The sequence below is a fragment of the Stegodyphus dumicola genome, chromosome 9 (assembly GCF_044657685.1).
Source record: "Stegodyphus dumicola isolate Sdum_Otavi_A_Nest chromosome 9, ASM4465768v1".
Classification (NCBI taxonomy): Eukaryota; Metazoa; Arthropoda; class Arachnida; order Araneae; family Eresidae; genus Stegodyphus; species Stegodyphus dumicola.
This window is the reverse complement of record NC_140776.1, coordinates 140,050,157-140,076,648: the sequence shown is the minus strand read 5'-3', so window position 1 is coordinate 140,076,648 and position 26,492 is coordinate 140,050,157. Positions and strand designations below refer to the sequence as shown.

Here is a 26,492-nt window from a genome sequence, read left to right as displayed (position 1 = left end):
ATTTTTTTATATATTCATAAAGCAAAAATTTCAATGCAAAACATTTATTTTATTTTATTGTGTTAAAAAACGCGTTATGTTTCTTTGCCAAGTTCGCAAAGATATGTGCAGTATGCACTGTTAAAATGCTACCTTTAGTGGAATTAATCCACAAGCGAAAAATGAAGCTTTTGTTTCGTAATCTTACCTTATTTTACTCTATATGTGCTGAAATTAAGAACGCCAAAGGCATGGAGAAGTGACCCAAGTTAGTTGATACGTTTGGAGTATCTTCCGGAATTTTGCATGTAATAATATTCTAATGTATTTTGCATGTAATAATATTATTTGTAGTTCAGAATTTTTGCGTTAATAGATCAATTTCTTCTTAAATGTAATTTTTAGAAACTTTCCTGTTCGAAAAACAAAATTTCAGAAGAAAGAAGGCACATTTCTGTATGTCTCGAATTCGAATGGAGCTGCCATCATTGATAGCTGGCTGAATGGGAGGGCCGACATTAACAGGAAGATTACGTCCTGGTCATTCTCAGAAACGACGAAGAAAGAATTTTGCACCGCGTTATTTAAAGAATTTTCACATGATTATTTTGACAGCACTGAGAGTTACACACCATAAAATACAAAGACTTGACATTTGGAATTCTCTTATCGATTTGTGCTTGCTTTGAAGTTTTCCAACGGAATCTCATAAATTTTTGGATGGAAAACCATGGAAGAGTCCGGCCTTAAAATCTGGCGAATTCTATTATTCGGAGCTTAAAGGAAGAAGTTCTTCGCTCTCTAGCTGTCACTACAAAAGTTTTGACTCATGATACAGAGAATTCACTACAGTGTGAAATATAATACCTTTGCAGAAAAGTCTGTTTCTCCTGAAGGAATTCTGTATGATAGAGTTCTGAAACTCATTTGTTTATAGAGGGCTACCGCGTAAGATCTTGAAGACATCTGAAATTTGCATACTACAGAGTGAGCAATCAAGTTAGTTTGACGATTAAGCGTAGTGGCTGCTTTAACAACGAAATATCTTTTCAGGTGAAACCCGAATTCGGACTAGAGCTTCGTATTTGGTTACAAGACAGTTTATTTTGAGAGCAGCAAAAGACCTTCTCTAAGTTCTAACCTCGCAGTCTTTAAAAAGCAGTACGCCAGCACAGTAAGGAAATCATTTTTTCCCCTCGTATTACAGCTCCCCCCCCCATTGCTTCATTCCAGAACAGATAAGCAGTCAAGTATGAATTATTACTTAATTCTAGGCCCCACTAAAGAAGTATTAGGCGTGATAAACAGCACATGTGTGAATGAATTCCGAGTCTACTAAATTCATGTAGATGTACACCTGATTATTATGTAAATATTTATTTACTTGTGGAAACCTTTTAATAACATACTACCAGTCATCCCGATGTTATAATATTTAATTTTTGTTTTATATTATAAACACTTTAAATATCACATTTTTGGTCTGGGAAACAACTTTTTTTTAACTATATAATACTTTATAATAGAGTTTAGGCAAAAGCATCAGCTGTAATTTTTATACATTTTTGTAAATATTTACTTGTGGAAACCTTTTAATAACATACTACCAGTCATCCCGATGTTATACTATTTAATTTTTGTTTTATATTATAAACACTTTAAATATCACATTTTTGGTCTGGGAAACAACTTTTTTTTAACTATATAATACTTTATAATAGAGTTTAGGCAAAAGCATCAGCTGTAATTTTTATACATTTGCACTACTGGTTTCGAAGGTTTGACTGCAGAAACTACTTCTTCAGCTGCAGGAGTTTAAATGATGAAAGAGAAGCCTGAAAGGAAATAATGGACGAGAAAATTCGAGAAGGTTCCATCAAAAAACGAAACATAGTTACTGGCGCCGTTATTGGGGAAAAATGAAAACAGCTATGAAATAATTTCTTTAAGTGGTAAATTCGGATCGGAATTTGGATTAAGATTTTTTGTGAAATGCCTCTAGAAAATATAGTTTGCCTATGGAAGATAAAATACGATGAACGAAAAAAAATTTTGCACCTTTGGTGTATTATAGTAAATGCATAATTAGCTTACAAAAAAGAGGCAGAACCGTGGTCCAGATATTTGTATACCGGATGCTTTGCGGTCCAATTTAGTGTCGACATTTACAGTTCCACTGAATAGGAAATATACTTTTAGATAATTACATAATGTTACTAAAACAAGAAATAAAAAAATCTGAAAGCTTTCGGATTTTATATTACGTGTAAAGGGGCTTTTTCTAACGTTTTGCGTGTTACCTTTATTTATTTAAATATCATGTTCTTTGAACCTAAGCCATAAAATTCAATTCAATAGCAACATCAAAAAATAATTTAAAAAGAGCATATCTTTAGAATTTCCGATACACAGTCTCGCAGGCTAGAGAAAAAAAACATTCTCCCCCCCCCCCGGTACAGTGTTGCCATTCCTTGCATTGAAATCGTTGAGTTTGTTAATCAAAAATTCTTTAATGTTTTACAAAATCTGAAATAGATTATAAAACATATCCCAAATTCGGGTTTTCAGATTCCCATATTCGAGTGGAGGACTAAGTTATTCAAAATTTGATGTCTCTAGGTACCGTTGTTTTTTGACAGTGCGAGAAACATACATACATTCATGCAGATTCCTGATTATTTAACTTCTTTAAATATAATGCAGGGCTCTAATATTTGGTGACAACAATTTAAAAAGTGCATATTGAACAAAGGAAGAAATCGAATTTTTATGGAAGATGAAGTAATCCTCAACGAAAGAAAAAGATAAAAAATTACACACTTTCAGTAATACTCACCATTAGGCACAACGCTGAATGCAGATGTCGTAACATATCGTAGGGAAGGCAACGAGTGTTTTGACCTTGGAAAATGATGCCTGTTCCTCCATTTCTGGAAGAGAAACAAAGGAATTAAGTAATGTGTGTGCCTAAAGAATGAACAAAAAATATTTGTGCAACAAAAATTTTAAAGGCACTTGTAATCTGATTCTTTATAAGTTAACAATGGAAGGGTTTCATGAAATGGTATCCTTGTAATACAAAAGGCAAACATCAGTCAAAAAATTATAATAAATGAGAAAGAGTTTACTCGTATGTACGCATTATATGTAAATTAAATAAGAATTGTTAAGATTTTAAATTCTACGAAGTTGACTTTTATATACAAACTAGCACAAAACCATTTTGATACTTTGCTCATTTTAATACAGAAATGTTGCAATTCAATAAAACGAAGTTTTCTTAGTTTAAATGAAATCTTAAACACAGAGAGACGCACACACGATTGCAAGCTTACCTTGCGGCAGAATTTTATCATTCACCATCACCTTTTCTATATTTAATGCAGACGATAGCGTATAAAATAGAAGAATTTGAAATTTAGTTGCTGAAGCATTAAATAAGAGTGCTGGCGCAATAGACAGCATCTAATAAATCATCTCCTTGAATTATTCAAAACATCTTTCTTGGAATTTATAATATTTTAAAGTTTTACCATCATAGGTTTTCCAAGCAAGCATATATGACCAGAAATTGATCAGCCTATTTTTAATTCGTTGTACAAAAAGAGAAATCCATTAGAAATGTCGTCGAAAAGAATCGGTTAAAGAATTTATTAGCTTTTAACATAGTAATAAAATTTATTCAAAGCGTAACAGAATTCTAAATGAAAGAATATTTTAGGAGATAATTTAAAGATGCCTTTTGAAGTGTAATATAATACGGATAAAGATTATTAAAATTATAAAAGACTCAGCATTTCTAAAGCAGAATATAATTAATTAATCATGCATAGTATTCACTAGTAAAATAATTATTAAAATAGCAATATAATATACTAGGCATAATGGTCTATGACAGGTTAAAAATTCTACGTCAACAAAAGAACAGAAAACTTCAATTTCTTCCTCAAAATGTACGAGAAATAAGAGTTTTGAATATTGAAATAAACAATGTTTAACGAGGAAAATTAATTTTAATGCTTTTGCTAGGTACTGACATGCAGAAGTAGTTGCGACAGTCGAAAATGGCGGAAGAAGAGAAGAAAACATTGCATGTTTTTTTTTTTTAATAATTTAAGTATGTATAAAAATCGAAAAAAAATTGCAAGATGAATTATCTGGCATCAATCAAAGACGGGTGGCAGTAGGAAAAGATCGATTCCGAAATTCAGCTTTAAAAGTCTCATACTGGCAATTTGCCCATTTTAACTAACCAATTTTATACGAATAGATGAAAGCAGGATATTTTCCAAATACCAAAAGATATTTGTGTTACAGACTTTGGATCTAAAAAATCTAGTTACTGAGAAGCGTAAAAAGATATCACAAGATTTATGAAACAATCAATTATACACATAGAACAATCACACACACTCATAAAAAACAATCTGAAAGGTTTCAGATTAAGTCCAAAAAGGCGTTTTTTAACATTTTGTTACCTTTATTTATTAAATATCATATTCTTCGGACTTAAACCATAAAACTCAGTTCAAGAGCAATATAGCAAAATAGTTTCAAACTGTGTATAATCTTTAGGATTTCCGTTACTCGCGCACTGGATATAAAAAGATTTTCTTTCCCCCGTAGAGTGTTGCCATTGCTCGCTTTTAAATCGTTGAGTTTGTTGCTCAAACATTCGTTAAAGTTTTACAAAATATCAAATCGATAATAAAACAAATTCCAAATTTCAAATTTGGGCTTCCACATGTCCATATTCGTAGGAGGATTACGTCATTCAAATTTCGATGGCTCTAGGTACCGTTGTTTTATCACAATGCGAGAAATAGACATACATTTATCAAGATTTTCATTATTGAATTTCTTCAAATATAATGCAGGACTCTAACATTTGGTGGCAACAGTTTGAAAAGTGGAACGGTCATTTATAGTGAACCAACGCAAAATCGCAAAACAAAACAACAGTTCTTCAGGGACAAAGCCCCTTTGGACTAATAACTAAATACTTGCCTAAACATAGAAAGAGTTTATTGATTACGTAAACGTAATCTTTATTACATAATAATAGAGCATAAAACGTTTTGCTACAAAATCGTGTTCTGAAAAGAATGCGGAATTTCACATTTGCATCACGCGTTAATATACTGACAGTTTGATTTAAAGTAAGATGATAAGACTGCATGAACAAGTATCAAGTATTCTTCCAATTAGTATTATTATTTTTAATATTCCGAAGGAAACTCCGCAAGGTTATAACAATTCATTGTTCATGCTTTCCTTATTGAAGCATGAGCTTATTCCTTCACTAGTGGCCAAGCGTTAGGACTGCTGAATGCTGGTACTTCGGATGCTAAACTTTCGATGTTTTTTCAATGTATAATGTGAATACCAGCCAGCTTTCTTCGCAAAGCCCTGCACAAAGGTATTTTTCCTTAGGCACATAGCCCTCATGTGCTTTTCTATATTCAAATAATCTCACGTTACTGTAAAAAAAGTTGCTTCGGTATTAACAGTTTGTTTAAATGCAAAATACTCACTGCTGTTTAAAGTATTGGGATTATTTTACTAATGATAAAAAGAAACTAAGAATTTTTATAGCGCTATTATTCTCTAGTGTATTCAAAATTTAAAGTTAACAATCGTCTAAAAAAGAAGGTCTTTTCCTTTTCCCCTTTTAATGATTAAAAGTGAATTTCGCGAGCATATTTCACATACTAATATTAAATTAATTTTGTTTGTCATTTTCGTCAGTACAAGAGGCGGAAGTCTAAACCCAGTTTCTCGCGCTTCGCACTGGCGATTCAATTGTATTATAGACTGCATATTTTTGAAAAAATTCAAAATAAAATTCCAATTCACTGAACTAATGGGCTCATAGCCTATCACAGTTCTGACTCAGTTTCGTAATTTCTGTAACGAAAGTAAAAGAATCCTTCATCATGTTTTGTTTCAGCTAATTTGTAAAGCTAACAAATAAAATGCTGTTATTTCGGTAAAGCACAATCCATTGTAAATGGGCTAAAAATTCACTATATCTAACGCTAAATAGTTTACTTATAACAATGTCATTGTTGGATTTGATGAGTTTATAATAATCATCGTAAAGGCTTCAATAATTTAATTCCACAATAATTACGGTGCGGTCCAACCGGGAATTCGCCGCTCAGCCGGGATAGTATTTGTGACTCTACCTGTCATACCGAAGCGTCTGGATTCGAATCCCGGAAAAGGCATGGATGCTTGTAAATGTATAGTGTTCGGGCGGCATGGGGACACCTTGTGGTGTTTGTTCTCCTTCAGAATTGGACAACGAGACTAAACAAAGTCGTACTATAACCTGTATGGTGGCCAAAGCTCTTGCCAACGTTAGGCGCGAGTCTTACCTCCTTGGAACAATGACTTTTGTGAGCTTGTTCTGATACCAGACAAGCGAGATTAGTTACAGCACATAAATAGACAACGCTTTCTTCGAAATAATTATAAAAGAAAAAAACGCTCATGCGCCGGAAAGAAATTTACGATTGGATTTAGTGGTTTAGGTCAAGCAGACTAGGATCATACTAGGGGTATCTGCTTAAGGGAAGTCATGCCTTTGTGGGAGATTTTTCTAATGAAAACTGACTCACGCTCATTTCACATGTGGGAAAAACTATGAAAATGGCCATACAACCAGCCAGTTCAGCGGATCGATTTACCAATTTTATCCGTCCGGCCAGTGATGGGCTTTAAGATATCTCTGAGTTGCCAAGCATCTGTTAATAATATATTGAATACTCTTTTTAAATACAGTACAACTCTAACTAACCAGGCTGTAGGTATCGGGAATGTAAATTTTTAATTTACTACGCATTTTTAATTGTTTTCCCTAACAAAATATAAAAAGAAAATTTTACAATTATTGTACATCAGTTTATGTTTTTTACTTACATATTACTACATCTGTCATTAATGAAATGATATCCAAGATTTATTTTAATTGAATAGAAATCGAGTATTTATTTTGTTTTATCCAAATAAAAATAATTACCTTGTTTAATTCTGCAGAGAAAAACTAAAGACAAAATTTTATCTATAGTTTTGGGGCCTACTGAAATAAAAATTGTTTTTTTGTTGTAGAAACGGTGAGTGAGTAAAAACATTTTACATATCCAATGAATTAACATAAAAACGCTTTCTGCATCAGCAAATAAATTTATTATTAAATTTGCGAAGAATAGATTGTGCTTTACCGAAATAACAGCATTTTATTTGTTAGCTTTACAAATTAGCTGAAACAAAACATGATGAAAGATTCTTTTACTTTCGTTACAGAAATTACGAAACTGAGTCAGAACTGTGATAGGCTATGAGCCCATTAGTTCAGTGAATTGGAATTTTATTTTGAATTTTTTCAAAAATATGCAGTCTATAATACAATTGAATCGCCAGTGCGAACCGCGAGAAACTGGGTTTAGACTTCCGCCTCTTGTACTGACGAAAATGACAAACAAAATTAATTTAATATTAGTCCCGTTAACGATTGAATCACAATATATTCAGAAAAAAAAGTCAGACACATTTTATTTAGTTTGCATATGGTACTGAAATGATTTTTTTGTCTGTTTTGACAAAAATACTAATCTTGCTGGGAATTTTAATTTTCAAAGTACGAAGTAAATTAGATTCTCAATACAAGAAAATATTTATCATGTAGGACATCAGCATTGAAATATTATCTAAACCATAAAAATATGTACATTTTCATCGTAAAATATTTTTATGAGAAATTGTTAATAATATGAGAAAATTCTCACATTGAATCAAAATTATTTCTCTTACCTACCGACAGAGGGCGGGACCATATAAGAAAAATCAACTTCATTTGCTTATTATTGGCGCCCACAAAAGTTTGTCGGATTTTTAATTAAAGCATATTTATTTATTTAACGCTAGGGGCTGTACACATTTATTTTGAAAATACTCTGGAGTTTACATTTTGCAGCTCATCGTTATCGGTTCACATTTTCAGTCTACGTGAAAGTGGTGTTCGTCATTTAACAACAAATTAAATATTTTAAAGCCTTTTCAACCGCTTCTCACGAAGCTTTATCTCTATAGATTTTATAATAAAACGTGATTCATTTTTCTCCCGAGGAGAAAGGCAAAGGACATAATTATACCCCTAAACAATCGGAGCCTTGCCCCCGGTATTTCTCAGTTTCTGAAAGAAATATGCTCCGCCTTTTTTCTTTTATATACCTAGGGTCGGCGCTATACTTTTTGCCTCCTGGTGCAAGTTGTGTGTTTTTTGAATTTTAAAAAAAATTGCCGTCCCTAATTACTTCCGCCGGTGCGGCCGTAACGCACATAATATAAACATTTTAACAAAAAATTCTGCTATTAATTCAATATTTTATTTAGCTGCAAATAAAATTATATTGATACTAGATAACGAATGTATGTCTCATTGGCAAAAATTAGATACTCGGGAAAATTTTAAAAGTTCAGTCAAAAAATTCTTACATACCAACCCTTTAGAAGAAAAAAATTATAGGACGACATAAAAAAACAAGAAATTTATTTCTTATTTCCACCCATTCGATCAAAAAAGCCTGAGCCGTAGGCATCTGTTCAAGAAAGCTTTAAATGGATTAGAAGACAAGACACAGAAGCAACTTTATCTAAAATATATATATCTTTCTTTTATTGTCGGGTATTATGTTTTATTAATATTAATTTACTAACATTTATTTTATTAGATTTTATGATACCGTTTTTTACATTTATTAATAATTTACTCATTTTGTTTCATCATTACACTTCCTTTCTGTTGTATTTTAATTTTAATATATTTATTATTAAGCTAAATTATTTTTCTAATATTTTTATTTCTTTAGGTTGTATTTAATTGTAACTAAACATTATTTATTTATTTATTTATTGTTGTTATTTATATTTATTGTTGTTATTTATTATTATTATTTATTTACATCTCTTCACCGTTTCTGATGATCTTTCAAACGATTTTGGCACTTCTAAGTTTTGGAAATTAAACCCCAAGGATGGGAAGGGCGGTGAAAAAAAGTGTGCTCTGAAGTAGATGCACATGGCCACGTTCGATTTTAACACATTTTTTTAAGAGCTACGGTCTCGTGATTTCTCTTGAAACAATCACTCTTGGTAAGCACGAAGAAATTGACAATTTATTGTAATTAATCATAATTCATAAAAAAATAAATCTCTATAAATGGCTCAAAGAAAACGCAGATATTAGAGAAATTATCCTTAACACACCAGAAACATGGCAAATTCTTAATATCACCCACAAGAGTATAACTACGAGCTAACTCTCTTTGAACCATCTTTCTAAGAACTGACTATAAATGGACTGAACGCTGACTGCCGAAGCCGTATTTATAAGGTGCGAACGGATTTGTAGAACCTTCGGAAGAAATTGCTTCCAGAACTTCAAAGATGCGTTTTCTCGAAATTTTCAGAAAATCGCCAAGTTGGCGATAAATTGAAAAGGTCGCTAAGGGATTAGTTAGAAAGGTTTCCGCGTTTTTCTTCCGTTTCAGTTGAACTATTTGCATAGTTTAAATGTTGTTGCATTCAGAATCACAAGGCCTACAATCCAATACAAGAAATTACCTCTCCACCGATTCAGCTACAAGGAAATACACCCTTATATCACTATGCGTAATGCAACATCTGAACAAATAAATAAATACAATAGAAAACATTACACAACATAAAAAAAACAATACAATTAAATAGACACTAATGTTTACAGAAATTTACAAAAATACAATAAAACAGACGTCACATGGCTGGGTTAAGTAACTTCTTAAATGTACAAAACTTCATTAAAAAAAAAAAAAAGAAATAGAATCATTAGCTTTCTTTTGCTACTGTTTACTTGCATTCTTAAGAACCTATGCAAGAAACTAATACTATAGAGGTTTCTGGATGTCTATTAAATTTAAAAAAAAATCATCTCACTTTCATCTCACATCTCACAAAAATCATCTATGATCAGATTTATTCTTTGAAACTAATAAAATTTTGATTTTGTTTCGAAACTAAAATCAGTCGTTTGAGCATATGTAAAGGAAACTACCATGTCAAATCACGTAAACGGAAGAACAGACAATCTAAGAAAAAGAAACTGAATACTTCTGTTTCGTGTTATTTTTCTGTTTCTACTTCCACTTCCATATGATGAGCAGCGAACCATATTGATTATGCATTTACCCGAGGGATATATAGAGTACTTTAACTTCCCCGAAGAGGGAGGGGGGCAGCTTCGAAACTCCAACTTACGATTTAATTCAAAACAGTCTTATTTTTCCCGTTTGACCATTTCGGTAAACGAATAACTTTTTCGAAGACAGCACTGGCAAGAAATAATTTTTTTTCAACCTTTAGAGTATATTACTTTCACTTGGAAAATTTTTTACTCCAAGGAACACTGAAGTTGTTTCACCTTTAACTAAATTATTTTCGACTAATATATGTCATTGTAAATAGAACAATAAATATGTAAAACAGGTAAAGAATAAAGCAACGGAAATTGAATAATGCAGGAATTTGAAAGCATTGGAAAGGCAAGACAGAAAGAATTCTCGGTTTAAGTTCGACGAGATTCCGAATTCTTTCCGACTTTTTAGGCTGCAAGCGCTATTTTATTTCAATATTTCAAAGCGCATTCACTTTGATGTGACAATGTAGTTTTTCTCAACTTCAAGAAAAGGTTATTTGCCCAAACCGCTGACAAAACTACAAGGGTTGAAGAGAAAAAAGATTTATCCTTGGAATTTTTATTTCACCACATTTATACCGCTGACAATTTTATTGCATTTTTCTGTGACTAAAAGTAATACTACAGTAATAAACTTTTATTGCATTTTTCTGCTACTAAAAGTAATACTACAGTAATAAACTTTTATTGCATTTTTCTACTACTAAAAGTAATACTACAGTAATAAACTTTTATTACATTTTTCTGCTACTAAAAGTAATACTACAGTAATAAACTTTTATTGCATTTTTCTGCTCTCCCCTACTAAAATGGAAACTAATTAATAACAGACCTTCTAATAAGATTTCAATATTTATAATTTTTTGAAAATTCCATTTGTGCGAACACACATCAGTTAATTACCAAAAAAATGACACATTCATATTCCCCGAAAAATATATTTAGTACCAGATCCTCTATTATCAAATCACTGATCTGAGTGCCAATTGAAATTCTGAATCATCCACAAATAAAAGGGAGATATACCAACGTGGAAATTAAAGACTCAAATTCGCATTTAATAACAGAAGCCCTATTATGAAAGTACTAATGTAAGTGATAACTGAAAGTCTGAATTATAAACAATTAAAAAGAAGATAAATCAACATGGAAATTAGAGATTCAAACTCGCATCTAGTACCAGAATCCCTATTATCAAAGCAATGATTTTTAAGTGATAACTGAAATTCTGAATTATCCATAATTAAAAAGGAGATATACCAACATAGAAATCAGAGATTCAAATTCGCATCTAGCACCAGAAGCCCTATTATCAAAGGGATGACCTAAGTGATAACTAAAATTCTGAATTATCCACCACTAAAAAGAAGATACACCAACGTGGAAATCAGAGATTCAAAGTCGCAAGAGTAAAGCACCACGGGCTAGGGACTTGTTCTTAATGTGAATGATTTGATTATGAAAAATGCATATGTAGAAACAATTTTTATTTTTCGAGCCCCCAGATAAGCTTCTCGTTAAGCCCAAATTCGAATCCCGGATATGGTATGAAAGTGTGTAATGCCATTACGGCATGGAAGTATTAAAATATTATGGAACCGGAAATCCTCTCGAGAAGTTACAGGACAGGAAAGAGGGGGATGCACATTTGTAAAATCAATTTTATTAGTATATTGGAATTCGGATTAACTGTAATTCTACATTATCGGAGTTAAATATGAAAGTGGTATTAGCTATAAAATTCACGAAAACTGTTCATTAAATAATGTACCCAAGCGGGCAAAAATCCAACCTCAGCTTTAAGAAAAAACTGCACCTGTCCACATTTTGAACCAATTTAGCAGCTACGGAACATTGTACAAAGAAGCGGCATAAGACAACAAACTTTGAAGAGACATTTTTACAAACTTTCAAAGCGATAATCTATATAGTTATATAATGATGTATTTATGTTACCTTTCAAATTTCAGTTTAATTCCAGCATGTGAAGATAATCATTAATATTAAAATGTTGTAGAATTTATTTTAGCCAAACATTATTTTTATGTTAATTCTTTCCTTTACCTTCTATTTCTTCCCTCAGCGTTTGCTAAAATTCAAACTATTTTGATTTTAAATTTGCGAACAGTATTATGGTAACCATACAATACAGCGTATTAACCTGAGGAGAAAAATCTCCTACCAAGTCGAGGTGAGCATTTGATAGACGAATATTGCATTTAGCAACAATTTTGCGAAACAATTTAGCATTTAGCAACTACGGAACATTGTGGCAAAGAAGCGGCATAAGACAATAAACATTAAAGGCACACTTTTACCAAATTTCAAAGCGATGTAGTTATATTATGATTTATTTATGTTACCTTTCAAATTTCAGTTTCATTCCAGCATGTGAGGACACCCATTCATATTAAAAATGTTGTACAATTTATTTTTATTACAAACATCATTTTTATGTCAATTCTTTCCTGTAGCTTCTATTTCTTCCATCAGCGTTCGCCAGAATTCAAATTATTTTGAGTTTAAATGAGCGAACAGTATTATGGTAATCATACAATACAACGTATTAATCTGAGAAGAAAAATATCCTACCAAGTCGTCGACGTGTGCAATGAATATTATATTTGTTAGAGTGCAGGGTAGCATTACCATTAGCAAGAGTCAAATTATTTAATTCGGCACATCTACGAGAACACTTGTCATTGGCAAATTGAGTTTTCTCTCTAACAACGAGATAACTCATTATTCATTGTCTTACCTAAATCACCCAAATAGGAGTATTGCTGTAACAAATGCATGCAGTGTTTAGGTGTTTCGAATACACGAAGGGACTAAATAATGCCCTTTGTATATTGAAATGGATCATTTATTTTCAAAAACGAAATTAATTCAATTATTAAATATTTATAACGTTTATGTTAAAAAGTTCCTTCATTTTTCATCATTAATAAAACAATTTATTATTAAATTTAAAACTATATTTTAATTGCTTTCTAAAACTATCAATTTATTGCTTGATTTTACAATATCAGCGAAACTGTGGGAATTAATATGCAACAAAGCTGGGAAAAAAATCTGAGAAAAATGAGAAAATCCTGGGCTTAAATATGGCATCAAGCGAATCAGATAAATAAAAGATAATAAAACAAACGAACAATGCGAAACTTAGTCAAAATTTAGCATGTAATTTTTTTGAATGACTGTAATTTAAACTTGGTTATTCAACACGTGTAGCTGAAATATTAGTAAATACACGAGCTTTTTATTTTGACCTCTACGAAAACGCGAAAGATGCGTCGGATATGCAGCGCCATCTATCGCAGACATCGCAGGATGATACAATATCCGAATTTTCTCCGAAGACCTCTACATCCCCAAAATCAATTATTGGAGCCATTACAGTGATATCGTTATCTAATTCTACAACATCCCACTTCTAAACACTAATAATCTTAATGAGTTAAAGTCATCAATCGTTTGCGCCAGTGAAATTTGATTTGCAAACTAAGACTGACAAATTACATCTTAGAATGTTCTTTTCTACCTAAATTGCCATTTATAGTGGAGAAACTTAACCGTGAAAAGTAATTTTAGCAAGTATGACAAATATGAAAGAGCTAGGAGGGAATACAATAAAATTTCTTCGCGTAATTACGTGAACAAGTTTCTTAGGGTATATAGTATAAATTGAATGTTAATAAGAAAAATGATGCATGTTATAATCTGGTTAATCAAGTTATAATCTAGTAATTATTAATAATAGAGATGAAACAGTGGTTCATCTCTATTATTAATAACAAACTAGGCAGCGTTTACTGCTTTTAAACCGCCTAGTTTGTTAACGAATAACAAGACAGATTAAATATGGGGAAAAAATAAATATCTTACTCTCAACCGATAGACCACATTCTGGCGCGGGGAAGCTAAAAATATTTTACTTTGGGCAGTGAAAGCACATTTCTTTTAAATACTTGAGTTTATTGAATAAATTGAAAGATGTGTTAACCTTACGCTTATATTGCTTTTAATTCACTCAGTTTGTAAATCGATATTTCATTAAGTTTGCGCAAAACATAAAATAAATAAAAATAAAATTCGGATTTCGAGGTGCATAGTTGGTTCTAAGATGGCGGTAGATCCAAAATTGGGTGGTTCTTAGATGCCATCGTTTTTCAACAATGCAAGGAATATACATACATACAGACAAAATATTCATTATTTAGCAATAGAGATTAAATATTTTCCCATAATCAGTTTGTCAAACTACAGTTTGTCCTGCCCTCTCGATATACATATAATTCTGCTCGTGACATCAGTCACGATTTCGCGAAGTTTGATTTGTCTGTATATTTGTTCACATTGTAAAACATCAAGTTCATATTCAGCATCAGAGAATAAATTATGAATGCTATTATCCAATAATTTCATTTCACTCAACAAATCCGAAAGACGATCACAAAAACATTCTAAATCATCATTACCCACATCTTTGGAACAATCATTATTAGCATCTGTCAACTTTTTAATAAAGCGAGTAATATTTGCTTAAAGAGGCTTTCGTCCTCGTTTAAGAAGCCTAATATCATCCATGGAGTCACCATGGAACCACATTTCAAAAAAAAATAGTGAAACGGACATTTATAGTGAACGAATGCAAAATCGCGAAACGAAAACAATAGTCCTTCAGGGACAAAGCCCCTTTGGAATAAAAAAACATGTTTTCAAAATTTAAACATTCAATTTCGTTTTTTAGGTTAGCGATTCAATTGAGCCGTGTCAATGATTTTTACTCCTGGCTCGTAAAATCAATCTATAAGAGAACAAGTGATTTTTTATTCATTCAAAAAGTATACTTTATTTTACTTCTTTTCACAAGCACGAAATTACAGGTTGCATAATATGATTCACGAAAACTATACAATTGACACCTGCGATCTCTTAAACCTTTAGGAAATAAATTAAGCGTAAAAATAAAAACGAAATTCATCAGGATTCTTCAAACATGTGAATCGATCAGAAACAGAAATACCGTCCTCCCGTAAACAACACTTTATACCATAGGGTCTAAATCAGAGATACGAGTAATATGTATGTCTCCCTTGCTATTCCCTATATCAACTCCGGACTGAAATAAAATACGGCAAACTCCCAAAGCATAAAAATTTTAAACACCACAGCACATGTTACGTCAACTGGACATCTCAACTCAGCTCTTTAGATAAAATGTCTTGGAAAGCACACATTCTAGAGTATCCTCTTATATTAATGGTGTTGAGCAACTGAGTATTTTGGAAGAGGGGATACAAATAATATAAAAAGTAAATAAGATTCGGGTGGTGTAAGAGGGAGGAGGAAAAAAAAAAGAGAAGCGAGGACACTGGCGAAAGCGACCGTCAGAGACTAAACGGCTCGTTTGACACAAAAGTTTTACTTACTTTTACTCCAACTTTTATTTAAAAAAAGTTTTTGATGTAAGGAGGAAAGTTTCGGAGTTCGAGCTTACGCTTAAAGAGATAAATGGTTGTTTATGACGCAAAAGTATTTTATAAAGTCTTGAAACATATTTAAGATAAATACTTTGCATGCTGAGAAGTTTCTTCAACTAGTGCTGGTGGATCGATTAATCTAAAACAGGGTTTCCCATACTTTTTAAATTTTATGCCACACAAATATTAATAAAGAAATGTATGTACTATCATGTACAAATGTACCAAAAGAGGCGCCATTTTACATTCATTTAAATACTTTGGATAAGTATAGTACCACTAAAACTAATGTACTATACAATAAGTCGCATATGTCAACCTTGCACAAAAATATGTGGAACAGTTCTATATCTCCCGTTCTACTAAACCGATTGTCGAAATTTAACTTGAGTTTTCCACGTCTCGAGAGTACGACTTAAGATATACATTAGATTTATATATAGCATTGTTCTAACATAGGTATTTTGACACAAAATCGGACTTTTTCTGAAATAACATACCAATTGTTTTTTCATATTCCGATTCTACGACTCAAATTATGCTTAGATATTAAATTTTGTAATTTTTGATGAGAAATTTACGGAGAAATTTTAAAATTTATCTTGGCACATTTTTTTTTTTTAGTTGGCGCCAAGATAATCACTTGGCGAACTTTTTAATTTATAGCAGTCTGTTTTCCTTTCCTTTTTTTCGTTGTACACTAGCGGAAAAATGGTCCTCGTTCATACTTTGAAATAATTTTAACAAAGTGCGTAAACCACATTTGGCGTTATTACCGCTTATAGCAAATACGCCAAATTTCAAAACGCGCCAATGTGCAAATTTACGTATATATTAGGAAATTTTGAATAAAAAACTCTAATTTTTTGCAGGTATGCTTAGAAATACTTTAAGATGACGGTACAAATTTTATAGGTTATAAAGCAAAATTTATTTTCGAAAACTTTAATAAAAATTATTTTTTAAATACAAATTTAAAAAATAAATCATACAAAGTGAGCGAATTTTATTTGGAATGAACCTAAATTTTAAAATGTGAAAGGAAGTATCAAATAAGTTTAATAAAAAAAGAGATATTAATAAATATATACCAAATTCAATTAACATGGAGGAGCTAACATTTTGAGAGCTAATTTTTTAAAAACTGCTAAAACGATTTTTATAAAACTTAGCACTTTGGCATCGAGTCGTAAAATCGAACTATAGAAAACAATTGGCACGTTATTTAAGAAAAAGGTCAGATTTTGTGTCAAAATTCCTATGTTAGAACAATGCTATAATATAAATCTAATCTAAATCGCGCTTTCGTGACATGGAAAACGCAAGTTAAATTTCGACAATCGGTCCAGTACAAAAGGAGATATAGAACTGTCCTTTTTTTAAACTCTAATGTAGTCAGTTTAAAATTTCTCGTGTGAGATTAATTAAGTTATGCAAAGATTATGCTTTTTATTTGCCTAGAAAACTCATAAAACATTTTCAGATTTAAATCCTTCCACTGAATCAACCACCCTCTGAAAAAAAATGATGTAGTGAATGAAAGAATAACCTGCTAGTTTGGAGTTAAAAGTTGAGTTAATGATGAAAATTAGATCGATAGAGGAAAAACTATATGAATTTCTAAAAGATTTGATATACGGGTCTCTTCATCAAAAAGCAAAACATATACCGCTCATATATTTGTTTCTTAAACATTGTAGCTATACCTTTGGCAGAGAAAGACCAATATCCTAAATAAATATATTGTTATTATTATATTTAAAAAAAATATTATTTTCCCACCAGTCACATCAGATGAAGTATTCGTAAGATTACAGGAAAACGGACAGTATACTTCCACTATTATATATATTTGGCTTGTTCTATAATCTGTTACTTGGAATAGGCACTTGTAACATGCCTCGTAACCATGGTACAACAGCTTGCAGATGCTACAGTCATCTAATTTTTTTCCCAATTCGTTTCCATTTAGCACATTTCGCTTCGCGAAAAATGTACGAATTTCACCTGAGCTGTAGTCTCGAATGAGGTTGAGAAAATAAGTGCTGTATACTGATGACGACATATATTAGGTCAGAAAAGCCTTAAAGTGCATATTCTAAAGTAATATATGTTAAAGGAATCTGTTCCAGATACTTAAATGAAATGCGAGAAAAGATTTGTCATAAGTATAGCTAATGATATGTGGATTAATCCTAAAAGAAGCAATATAAAAAACGAATAGTTCCTTTTTTATAATCTAAAAGGCATGGAAACTCAGAAAATCATTTCTTTGAAGGTACGACTTTTCGTTTGATTTTCGAGCCATCAAGTAAATTGTCATCAGAAATTAAGCTGGGATTATAAAAAAGAGTATTATTCCAAAAATGATGAACAAATTGGCATAATTAAAATGTCAAAATTGATGAAACAGTTTAAGGTTTGATTGATTTGTGGGGAAAGTGTTATAAATGTTCTCCAGTGTCTGAATCGAAGTGCTGGACCTACGCAGTTAGGCTTCCGTGCAAGGACATGATCTTGCAGAACATGATAAAAGAGCTTCAGAGGATGTTTCTATCTTAAGCCGGCGGATTTACTTTGAGAGCCTGCGAAAAACTTTGCAAAAAGGTCCAGACCTCCAACGCGAATGACAGAAGATCGTAGTAGATATAGCAGCCATAATAACACAAAACATGAAAAAAGATCGAATATAGACCTTCAGATCTCGGCGTGAAAAAAATGGTAAAATTTGCTTAATCTACTAAAGTTAGAAGTTATTTCTCTCGCCTTCTTAGCATGCCTTCGTGCTGTAGTTGTCTGAACGCTGGGCGCGTATTCCAGAGGTCCGTGGTTCGATTCTCGACGAGGGCGTTGCTCATTTTTCATCACTCCTGCTTCAAAAAAATCCTAATGTCTCTAAAGTAAAAGAAAACTATAGACACTTCTTAGCGTTGTAATATTTGAACCCCTTTCAAGAGGTTTTGAAAGGTATTCATTCGTGTAATGTTGGTATTCTTTCTGAGTGTTTCCGTGCTTTAAATATTATAACGTAGTTAAACAAAGTAAAATCTCTTAATTCAAGAATACGATTTAAAATGTTTATAAAATTTCGGCATGTTCTTGAAAACATTATTTAGCAGTAGTAAGCTTCCAGTGATGTTAATGTAAAATGATCAGCAGGGGTGCGATAGAAGTCTAAAACATTCGAGAGCCAAAAGCTACAGAAAACTTGCATTCGTGTCATAGCTACAGCCACATATAGGAACCATATGAACTTGGGTTCATATGGTTGATATGGAACCATATGAACTTGGGTTCATATTTTGGGTATTTACCAAATATGTTAAGTGATTTATGCTGTTTGCAGCGAAATTCCGTATATTTTCTTCGCTCTGTGTTTTAAATTGTTTCAAGAAATTTAACAGAAAAGACAGAAAATACGTTTCAATGGCTGGAAAATGTTTCACTGACACATTCTCGAATCTTCCAAACGCATTCTTTTTTATCTTGCGCACTTGCACATGTTTAAATATTTCGGAACAATCCCAATAAAAACTGCAATTTCTGTCCTTTGATAGCAGATATATGATTTATTCTACTTTTTGTAGAGGATTGATTTAAGATTGACTATCTAAATAATTTACTTGCTTCCATGATGTTTTCTTCAGGTAACGTAAATATGAGGCAGTTTTTCTAAGCTCTCTTCTGCGAAAGTATTCCTCGGCATAAAGAATTAATCGCTATACTCCTCTATACAGTATAATTAAGATAATCTTGCCTTGTTTCGAATTGCCAATAATCATGTGTAGAGAGGTAATACAAATAAAAGAATAATCAACGCCGCTGAGTGAACGTAGAACTTTACGTGGTATCAAACCGATTTAGCATCGATTCGGTACAATACTATTGTTCCCTATAGAAACGGACTTACCATCATCAGCAACTGACTGGGTAACATAGCTGAATACCTAGCCTAACATAGCTGAATACCTAGCCGTTCGACCCGAGTTCAAATCTTGGCGAAGAGGCTGGCTTGGTTGTATAGATTTTTCCGTGGTTTTCCGGTGCGTAGTTATCCCAAGCGTAAGCGCTACTTAAAATAGTCTATCTTCAGCAGATAGTCCTATAATCTGTTGCTTCCGAAAACGCACTTCATAGTCATTTTCATTTTCATCCCCCTTGTCTCGTAACCATGGTAACGACACCTGCGGCAGGTGATTCGAGTCTTCTAATTGTTTTTCCCCTGCTTCATTTCCGTTTAGCATGTTTCGCTTTGTGGAAAGCTCATGAATGAACGCATACTTGAACTATAATCTGAAATGAGGTGGAGTAAATAAGTGTTGTCAGTGATGACGACAAGTGTTCAGATCGCAAACGGAAGAGATTTTAAAGTAACAGAGTATGATGTGCTTTGCTATAAATGGCTGGAATTCACAAATCTCGGTGTCATATGTAGTTGCCTATTCAGAAACAACGTCCTAATTTCACAATTTCTTTTATTATATGACATACAAATGTCAGGGTTCAAAAGGTATAATGTTTCGCGTAAAATGATTTTGTATAACAGTTCCTTTTCTATTCAATATTTCGGTAAACAAATTTAGTATACGCTCAAACTTTAGTAGCAATAAATCGATATCACTACTGAATAATGGAAAATGGAAATATTTTTTGTGAAAGTCGTATAACATGTACTCCATAACGACACAAAAATCGATGTCTACGTTTGTGATACGTAATGGATGACAATGTCGGAAATACAGTGAATGGACAAAAATATGGAAACACCTTGTGAAATGCATGTTTGAAAAGAAAGATTCATTTTAATGAAATATGTAGGTGGCGCTGGCGTTTTTGACTACTGACGCCACCTATACAATTTCGTAAATGTGCTAAACAGTTCAGTTGTTGTCGGAGTACTGTTATGTGAGGTTGTCATTGCATTATGTTAGAGTTAACAGACTTCGAACGTGGGCAAATTGTTGGAGCACGTATGGTACGTATGGTAGTACGCTACCTTCCATAAGCAAGGTAGCCGCGGTGTATAGTGTTTCAAGAGGTACTGTATCGAAGATTTATTCCGCATATTTGAAAAGCGGAAAAACATCATCTGCTAAATCACAGCGCGGACGAAAGTGTGTCCTCAGTGATCGTGACAGACGATCATTAAGGGCAATTGTGACGAAAAATAAGAAGACCACAGCTGCAAAAGTTACTGCTGAAATGAATGTTGTGTTACCGAACCCTGTGAGTACCAAAACAATTAGAAGGGAGCTTCATAAACAGAGAATTGCTGGCCGTGCTGCAATTGAGAAGCCACTCATCAGTGATGCTAATGCCCGTAACAAGAAAAGGTGGTGTTTAAGTCATAAAGCCTGGACTATAGAGCAGTGGAAGCGAGTAATATGGTCTGATGAGTCTTCTTTCACATTGTTTCCCACTTCTGGCCGAGTTTACGTCTGGAGAACGCCATCTTGAGCCTATAATACAGACTGCTTGTTGCCAAGAGTGAAACATGGCGGGGGTTCTGTTATGGTTTGGGCAGCCATATCGTGGTTCTCTGCTAGCCCCATGATAACTGTGTCAGGGCACATGACTGCCAAGACTTATGTGAACATTTTGGCCGATCAAGTTCATCCCATGGTACAAACTTTGTTCCCCGATGGTGATGGTGTCTTCCAAGACGACAAAGCCCCTGTTCACACAGCTCACAATGTCCAGGACTGGTTTTCTGAGCACGAGGATGAGTTGTCCCATCTCCCCTGGCCACCACAGTCACCAGACCTGAATATTATCGAACCTTTGTGGTCTACATTGGAACGGAAAGTGCGTTCTCGTTATCCACCGCCAACATCGTTATCTGAACTTGCTACCGTTTTGCAGGAAGAATGGTATACTATTCCCTTGGCAAACATACAGGAACTGTATTTATCCATTCCGAGAAGACTGCAAGCTGTTTTGGATGCCAACGGGTTTCCTACACCATATTAAGCAAAGAAACATGTTTTTTTAAAGGTGTTTCCATATTTTTGTCCAACCCCTGTATATTATTGTCAGATATGCACTTTAAAACAAAAGTAACAAAGCGAGTGACACAAAAAATCAAGCGTAAAAATGACAGTTATGAACTGAGTACAATACACTTCTATAGGTAATAGTAAATATTTTTAAAATAGTGAAGAAAGCGGGAAGAAAATCTATTTGCTGTCATTTGATATTAGCAGGCTAATCAGTAGATTTAAAAATTCCCGTATATAATCCTAGAATTCTTTTTTAAATGTAATTGACCTAACTATTTTCATTTACACTATTTTATAAAGAATATACTCCTACAGATTTATGATCATGACATTCTTATAATAAAAAAATTGCGATCCTAATACCAATAACATATAAAATCAAATTTGAAGACAAAAATCTCAGAAATGTAGTTAATCATCATAGAATTAAAGTGTCTTAACTTTTTTGCGATGACTACCTCTATAAAAGATTCACTTTAAAAATGGCAATACCTCTCAGATCATAATTATAAACATTGGCATTGAATACAAGTACCATGAAGCGACCAACTGCACAGAATAACAAATAATTTGGAGCTGTTTCTAATTATCTGTAGAGACTGTTCATTGCATTTTGAAAGTTATAACATACCCCTTTATCAATTGCTGCCATTTTTTAAAGCGGAGAAATATATGAAAAATGTTCATCAGACAAGACAATCATTGTTACTTTAATGATTCGTTACACATATGAAATTATTTAAAGAAAGAGTTTTTTATTATGTATATATCATATTACACATTTCGCATTATTACACATTTGTGGGGTTATCTGGAATCTAAGGTATACACATCAAATCTACAAGATTTGCCAGAACTGATAGATGCTATAAAATGTGAAGTTATCCACATTGCCAATAAAAGTTTTTTTTCCCTTCTCCTGTTCTGTGTTGTCAACGGTCCTTTACAATGTTCTTCTTTGTAAATGTTTTACGCCGTGAATTTTTGTCATACGTGTATCGTTTTAATGCCATTTATGACATTTCGATGCACTGATCAGTTTGCGGAGGAAAAGAGTAGGTACTGACATTCAAACATTTCGAAATCTTCTCACTGTAACCGTAACGTGAGAGCTCTATTGTTTTAAATCATCACAATCTCGAGAACATAACTTCAAAGAAAAAATATCTGAAATTTCATTTCGCTTGGTTGAGCGGATAGGCCGTTAGGAGGTTTACATATCGGAGAGTTATTTTATGACCGTCCTGTCTGCATTTTATAGGAATTTGCAGAAGAGAAGCTGTACTGCTTGTTCACTACCATCTTCAATGACCCTTCCTTGAGGGGAGGTGTTACAAACTATCGAATCAAATTCCAGAGGACGAGATAACAAACCAATAATAATACTGAATATAATTGCATAACAAGTAACTGTTGCATAAAAAATATATTATGTGCTCTTGGAAACATTATAAGGTACTTTTTCACTCCTTTCCTCATGCCTTCCGTGGTGTAATTGGAAGCACACTCAACGCGTATTTGAGAAGCCCAAGGTTCGAATTCCAGCGAGGGCATTGCATATTTTTCACCTTTTCTCCTTCAAAAAAATCCTTTGACGCTACTCAGGAGCTCGAACTGAAAGTTGACGGACGATAATTCGTCATGATTTGGCGATTGGGTTCACCATTCAGTATCCCCAGTCCAGGGATACTGAATATAAGTACTTTGTATTTTCTCCTCCTTTCCGCAAGCCTTCATGGTGTAATTGAAAGCAAACTTGACGCGTATTCGGGAGCCCAGGGTTACAGCCTTGGCGAGGGCACTGCACATTTTTCACGTCTTCTGTTTCGAAAAAAATGTAATGAATCTACAACATGACTGAATGCATACCATAATTCATTAAACACGACTCTGTGCTTAAACGAAATTGCGGTAGTTCAGAGTTGAGCCCAAAAGCTATTTGTTACCTTAATTCTAACTATGTTAAAATCAACATATCCGTTACACCAGAGGATCATGCAACTTCATCTATGCCACCGCGGGAAAATAATTACAAATACACTTTCCATAAGGAAATTAGTCTGTTAATGCGAGAAGTTATTCACTGTATTTAAGCATCTTCAGCAAACTTATCAACTCAACTCGGATACGAGCCAATTTCTTTCAAAAGTACTCTATACAAGTACACAGTCCTCAAATTGCTTTACCTTAGTCATAACATCAGCAAACAGTAAGAACATATATAAGCTAGTACAAAAATAAATGCGAAGACATTTCTTTCACAGTCTGTTCATAATATATAATCGTTTGTCAAGAATCCGGAAAGATGATAATCATAGGTATTCAAAATAGAAACCCATCACAGCCCATTAGATAGGAGAAAGTCTGAGTAACATTAGTCTTGAAACGGTGGTAGTTCATCCTAGATTTGATTTCCTGATGCTGAGGAGAATGGATGGAGACTGGCTGAATAGCAACAGTTGTAAGTTGATGATAGCTCATCCCAAGTTTAAGTTGAGGTTGAAGAGAATGGATGGAGCCTGGATGAGTAGCAACAGTCGTCAAACGGTGGTAGTAGATTTGATTTCCTGAGCTGAGGAGAATGGATGGAGACTGACTGAGTAACAACAGTCGTAAGACGATAATAGTTCATCCCAGATTTTATTTCCTGATACGGAGGAGAATGGATGGAGACTGGCTGACTAGCAATAGTAGTAAAATTGTCAGAGTTCATCCCAGATTTGATGTCTGGAGGCTAAGCACTTTTATTGCATGGGGTTTTGCTGTTCCTTACTCATGTGCTGCTTAAGTAAAGGTTGGCTGCCCTTGAAATACACTGAACGAAGGCATCCAACAGGAGCCCACAGCAGCTGAGCGGTTGAGTGAAATCCCACTCATTGAAAACTAGCTCGATCTGGGTTTGACGGCCTACCAGTCGCTGTAACGTGTATAAGAACCAATTTTCCTTAGAAAGTACTCTACGAAGGCATTCCTTCCCTTAGACAGATAGCCCTCGAGCCTTTGCCGTAATCACGTAACCAAACCAAACAATCTGGGTTTCAGTTCCGGCGAAAGGTCTGGCTACATGTATTGTTCGTTGTTTTTCTGATGGGCAACGCGGATACGAGCCAATTTCTCTCAATAAGTACTCTATACAAATAGACTGTCCTCAAATTGCTTTGCCTTAATCAGCTAACATAACTAAACACTCCAGCACATAAATAACCCTTGCTTGCTTTGACAACATAATCATTTTCTAATTCAGTCGCATCTAGAACTTACTGCGTCTTACATCTAGAACTTAAATATATCATCGATAATTGTAGTCAAAAGCAAGCTTCTCTTTTATAGAAATAAATAACATTACATTTAAAATTTTTTCGAATAAATAAACTGAATGGGATTAATTTTCAACAATTAGAAGAGATATTCTTTCGGGTTTAAAGGCGTGTTCAGTTCTAATTACATTAACGGTGATAAAGTAAACAGATTATCGTATGTAAAACAGAAAATGCTTTCACGAATGCGAAAACATTTTTGGCATTAAATTCCGTAATCCATCCTAATTTGTCTGTAACAAATATTCGCTATATAATAAACAGCTGAAGTGAAGTTATCTTAATTTGAACAGCATATCTTCGGCGCTTTCGATTAGCTTAGTTTAATCAGCTAATGATACCACATTATAAATAAATATGTTTGTAGCATATCATATTCCTATGGTAGTAACAAGGCTGATTAAGTTTGCATTAGATTAGAAATAAACATAATTTCTAACATTACACATTATGTAATTTGTTATCCATTCAGATGGTAATTCAGAATTTTCAACACTCCTGTACTTTGTTTTTGAATTCTAGTTCTTTATACATCTACACAATAAACTGATAATTTTTAATTTTAAAGGTTGACGCATCGAAAATTTCAGTTTTCCATAAATTTCAATGCGCAATTTGACTCTAAAAGGATTTCAAAGTTCAAGTTAATCTAAAATATTTGAGAGTTTTTATACAATAGTGTTAATGATATTAAAATCGGGTAATCTCTTTTCATTGAAATAAATGCAATGCAATCAACCTTCAGTATATGAAATCTTACATGCGCAACCATACAACAGAATATGCAAACAGATATAAAGTACATCGAAACATAAGTAGAAATCTAATTCTTAATTCCATAAAAGAAGAACGAAATAATTTCAACTCTGAAATACAAAGAGATGAAGTAAAATACGTTTTCTTAAACTTTCATAGCCAAACTACCGTTTGGTAAGTAAAATCAAAACGTTATTGACACTTAGAATGGTCGAATTGAAAAAATTAAATTAAAGTTTCTTCATATTGACAGATATTTGTTCCTTTTCACGTAGAAAAAATTCCTGTCATTTTATCTTTTCCATTTTCTTTAATATATTTAATAAATACTTAATTACCAACCTTGTAATTTATTCATGGCGTTTTAAGTAACAATGTAACCTCATTTCTACTGGCAAAAACGAAACCTGATAAAATGAATCTATGCTACTAAATGAAGTTTTGTTTTGATCAAAAAGAGAATAAATAATGCTTCGAAAACAAAATGGTTTCTCAGTAATACCGACACGGAAAGAACGTTGTAAATGCAGTGATTTGTGAGAAACGGTTTAAAAGATTCTTAAGTAGCGAAACTGATATTAACGACAAATCGTGTTAAGAAAACTGAAAGAAGTCAAAAATGGTGATAGTGTTTTAGAACTTTTCAACGAATGTTTTGCAAGCTTTTATAATAATGGAGTCAATTAAGCAGCATATGTCACAGAATCATATTTATGAC

General features: G+C 33.0%; 1 protein-coding gene across 1 annotated transcript in view; it reads right to left on the bottom strand.

Moving 5' to 3' along the window:
• MCU (mitochondrial calcium uniporter) overlaps positions 1 to 26,492 on the bottom strand; it is a 757,559-nt gene that overhangs the window by 45,476 nt on the left and 685,591 nt on the right. Inside the window, exon 3 of the mRNA XM_085824151.1 lies at positions 2,816 to 2,909. Coding sequence (XP_085680277.1) covers positions 2,816 to 2,909 — 94 coding nt within the window. The remainder of the gene's footprint in view (positions 1 to 2,815; positions 2,910 to 26,492) is intronic.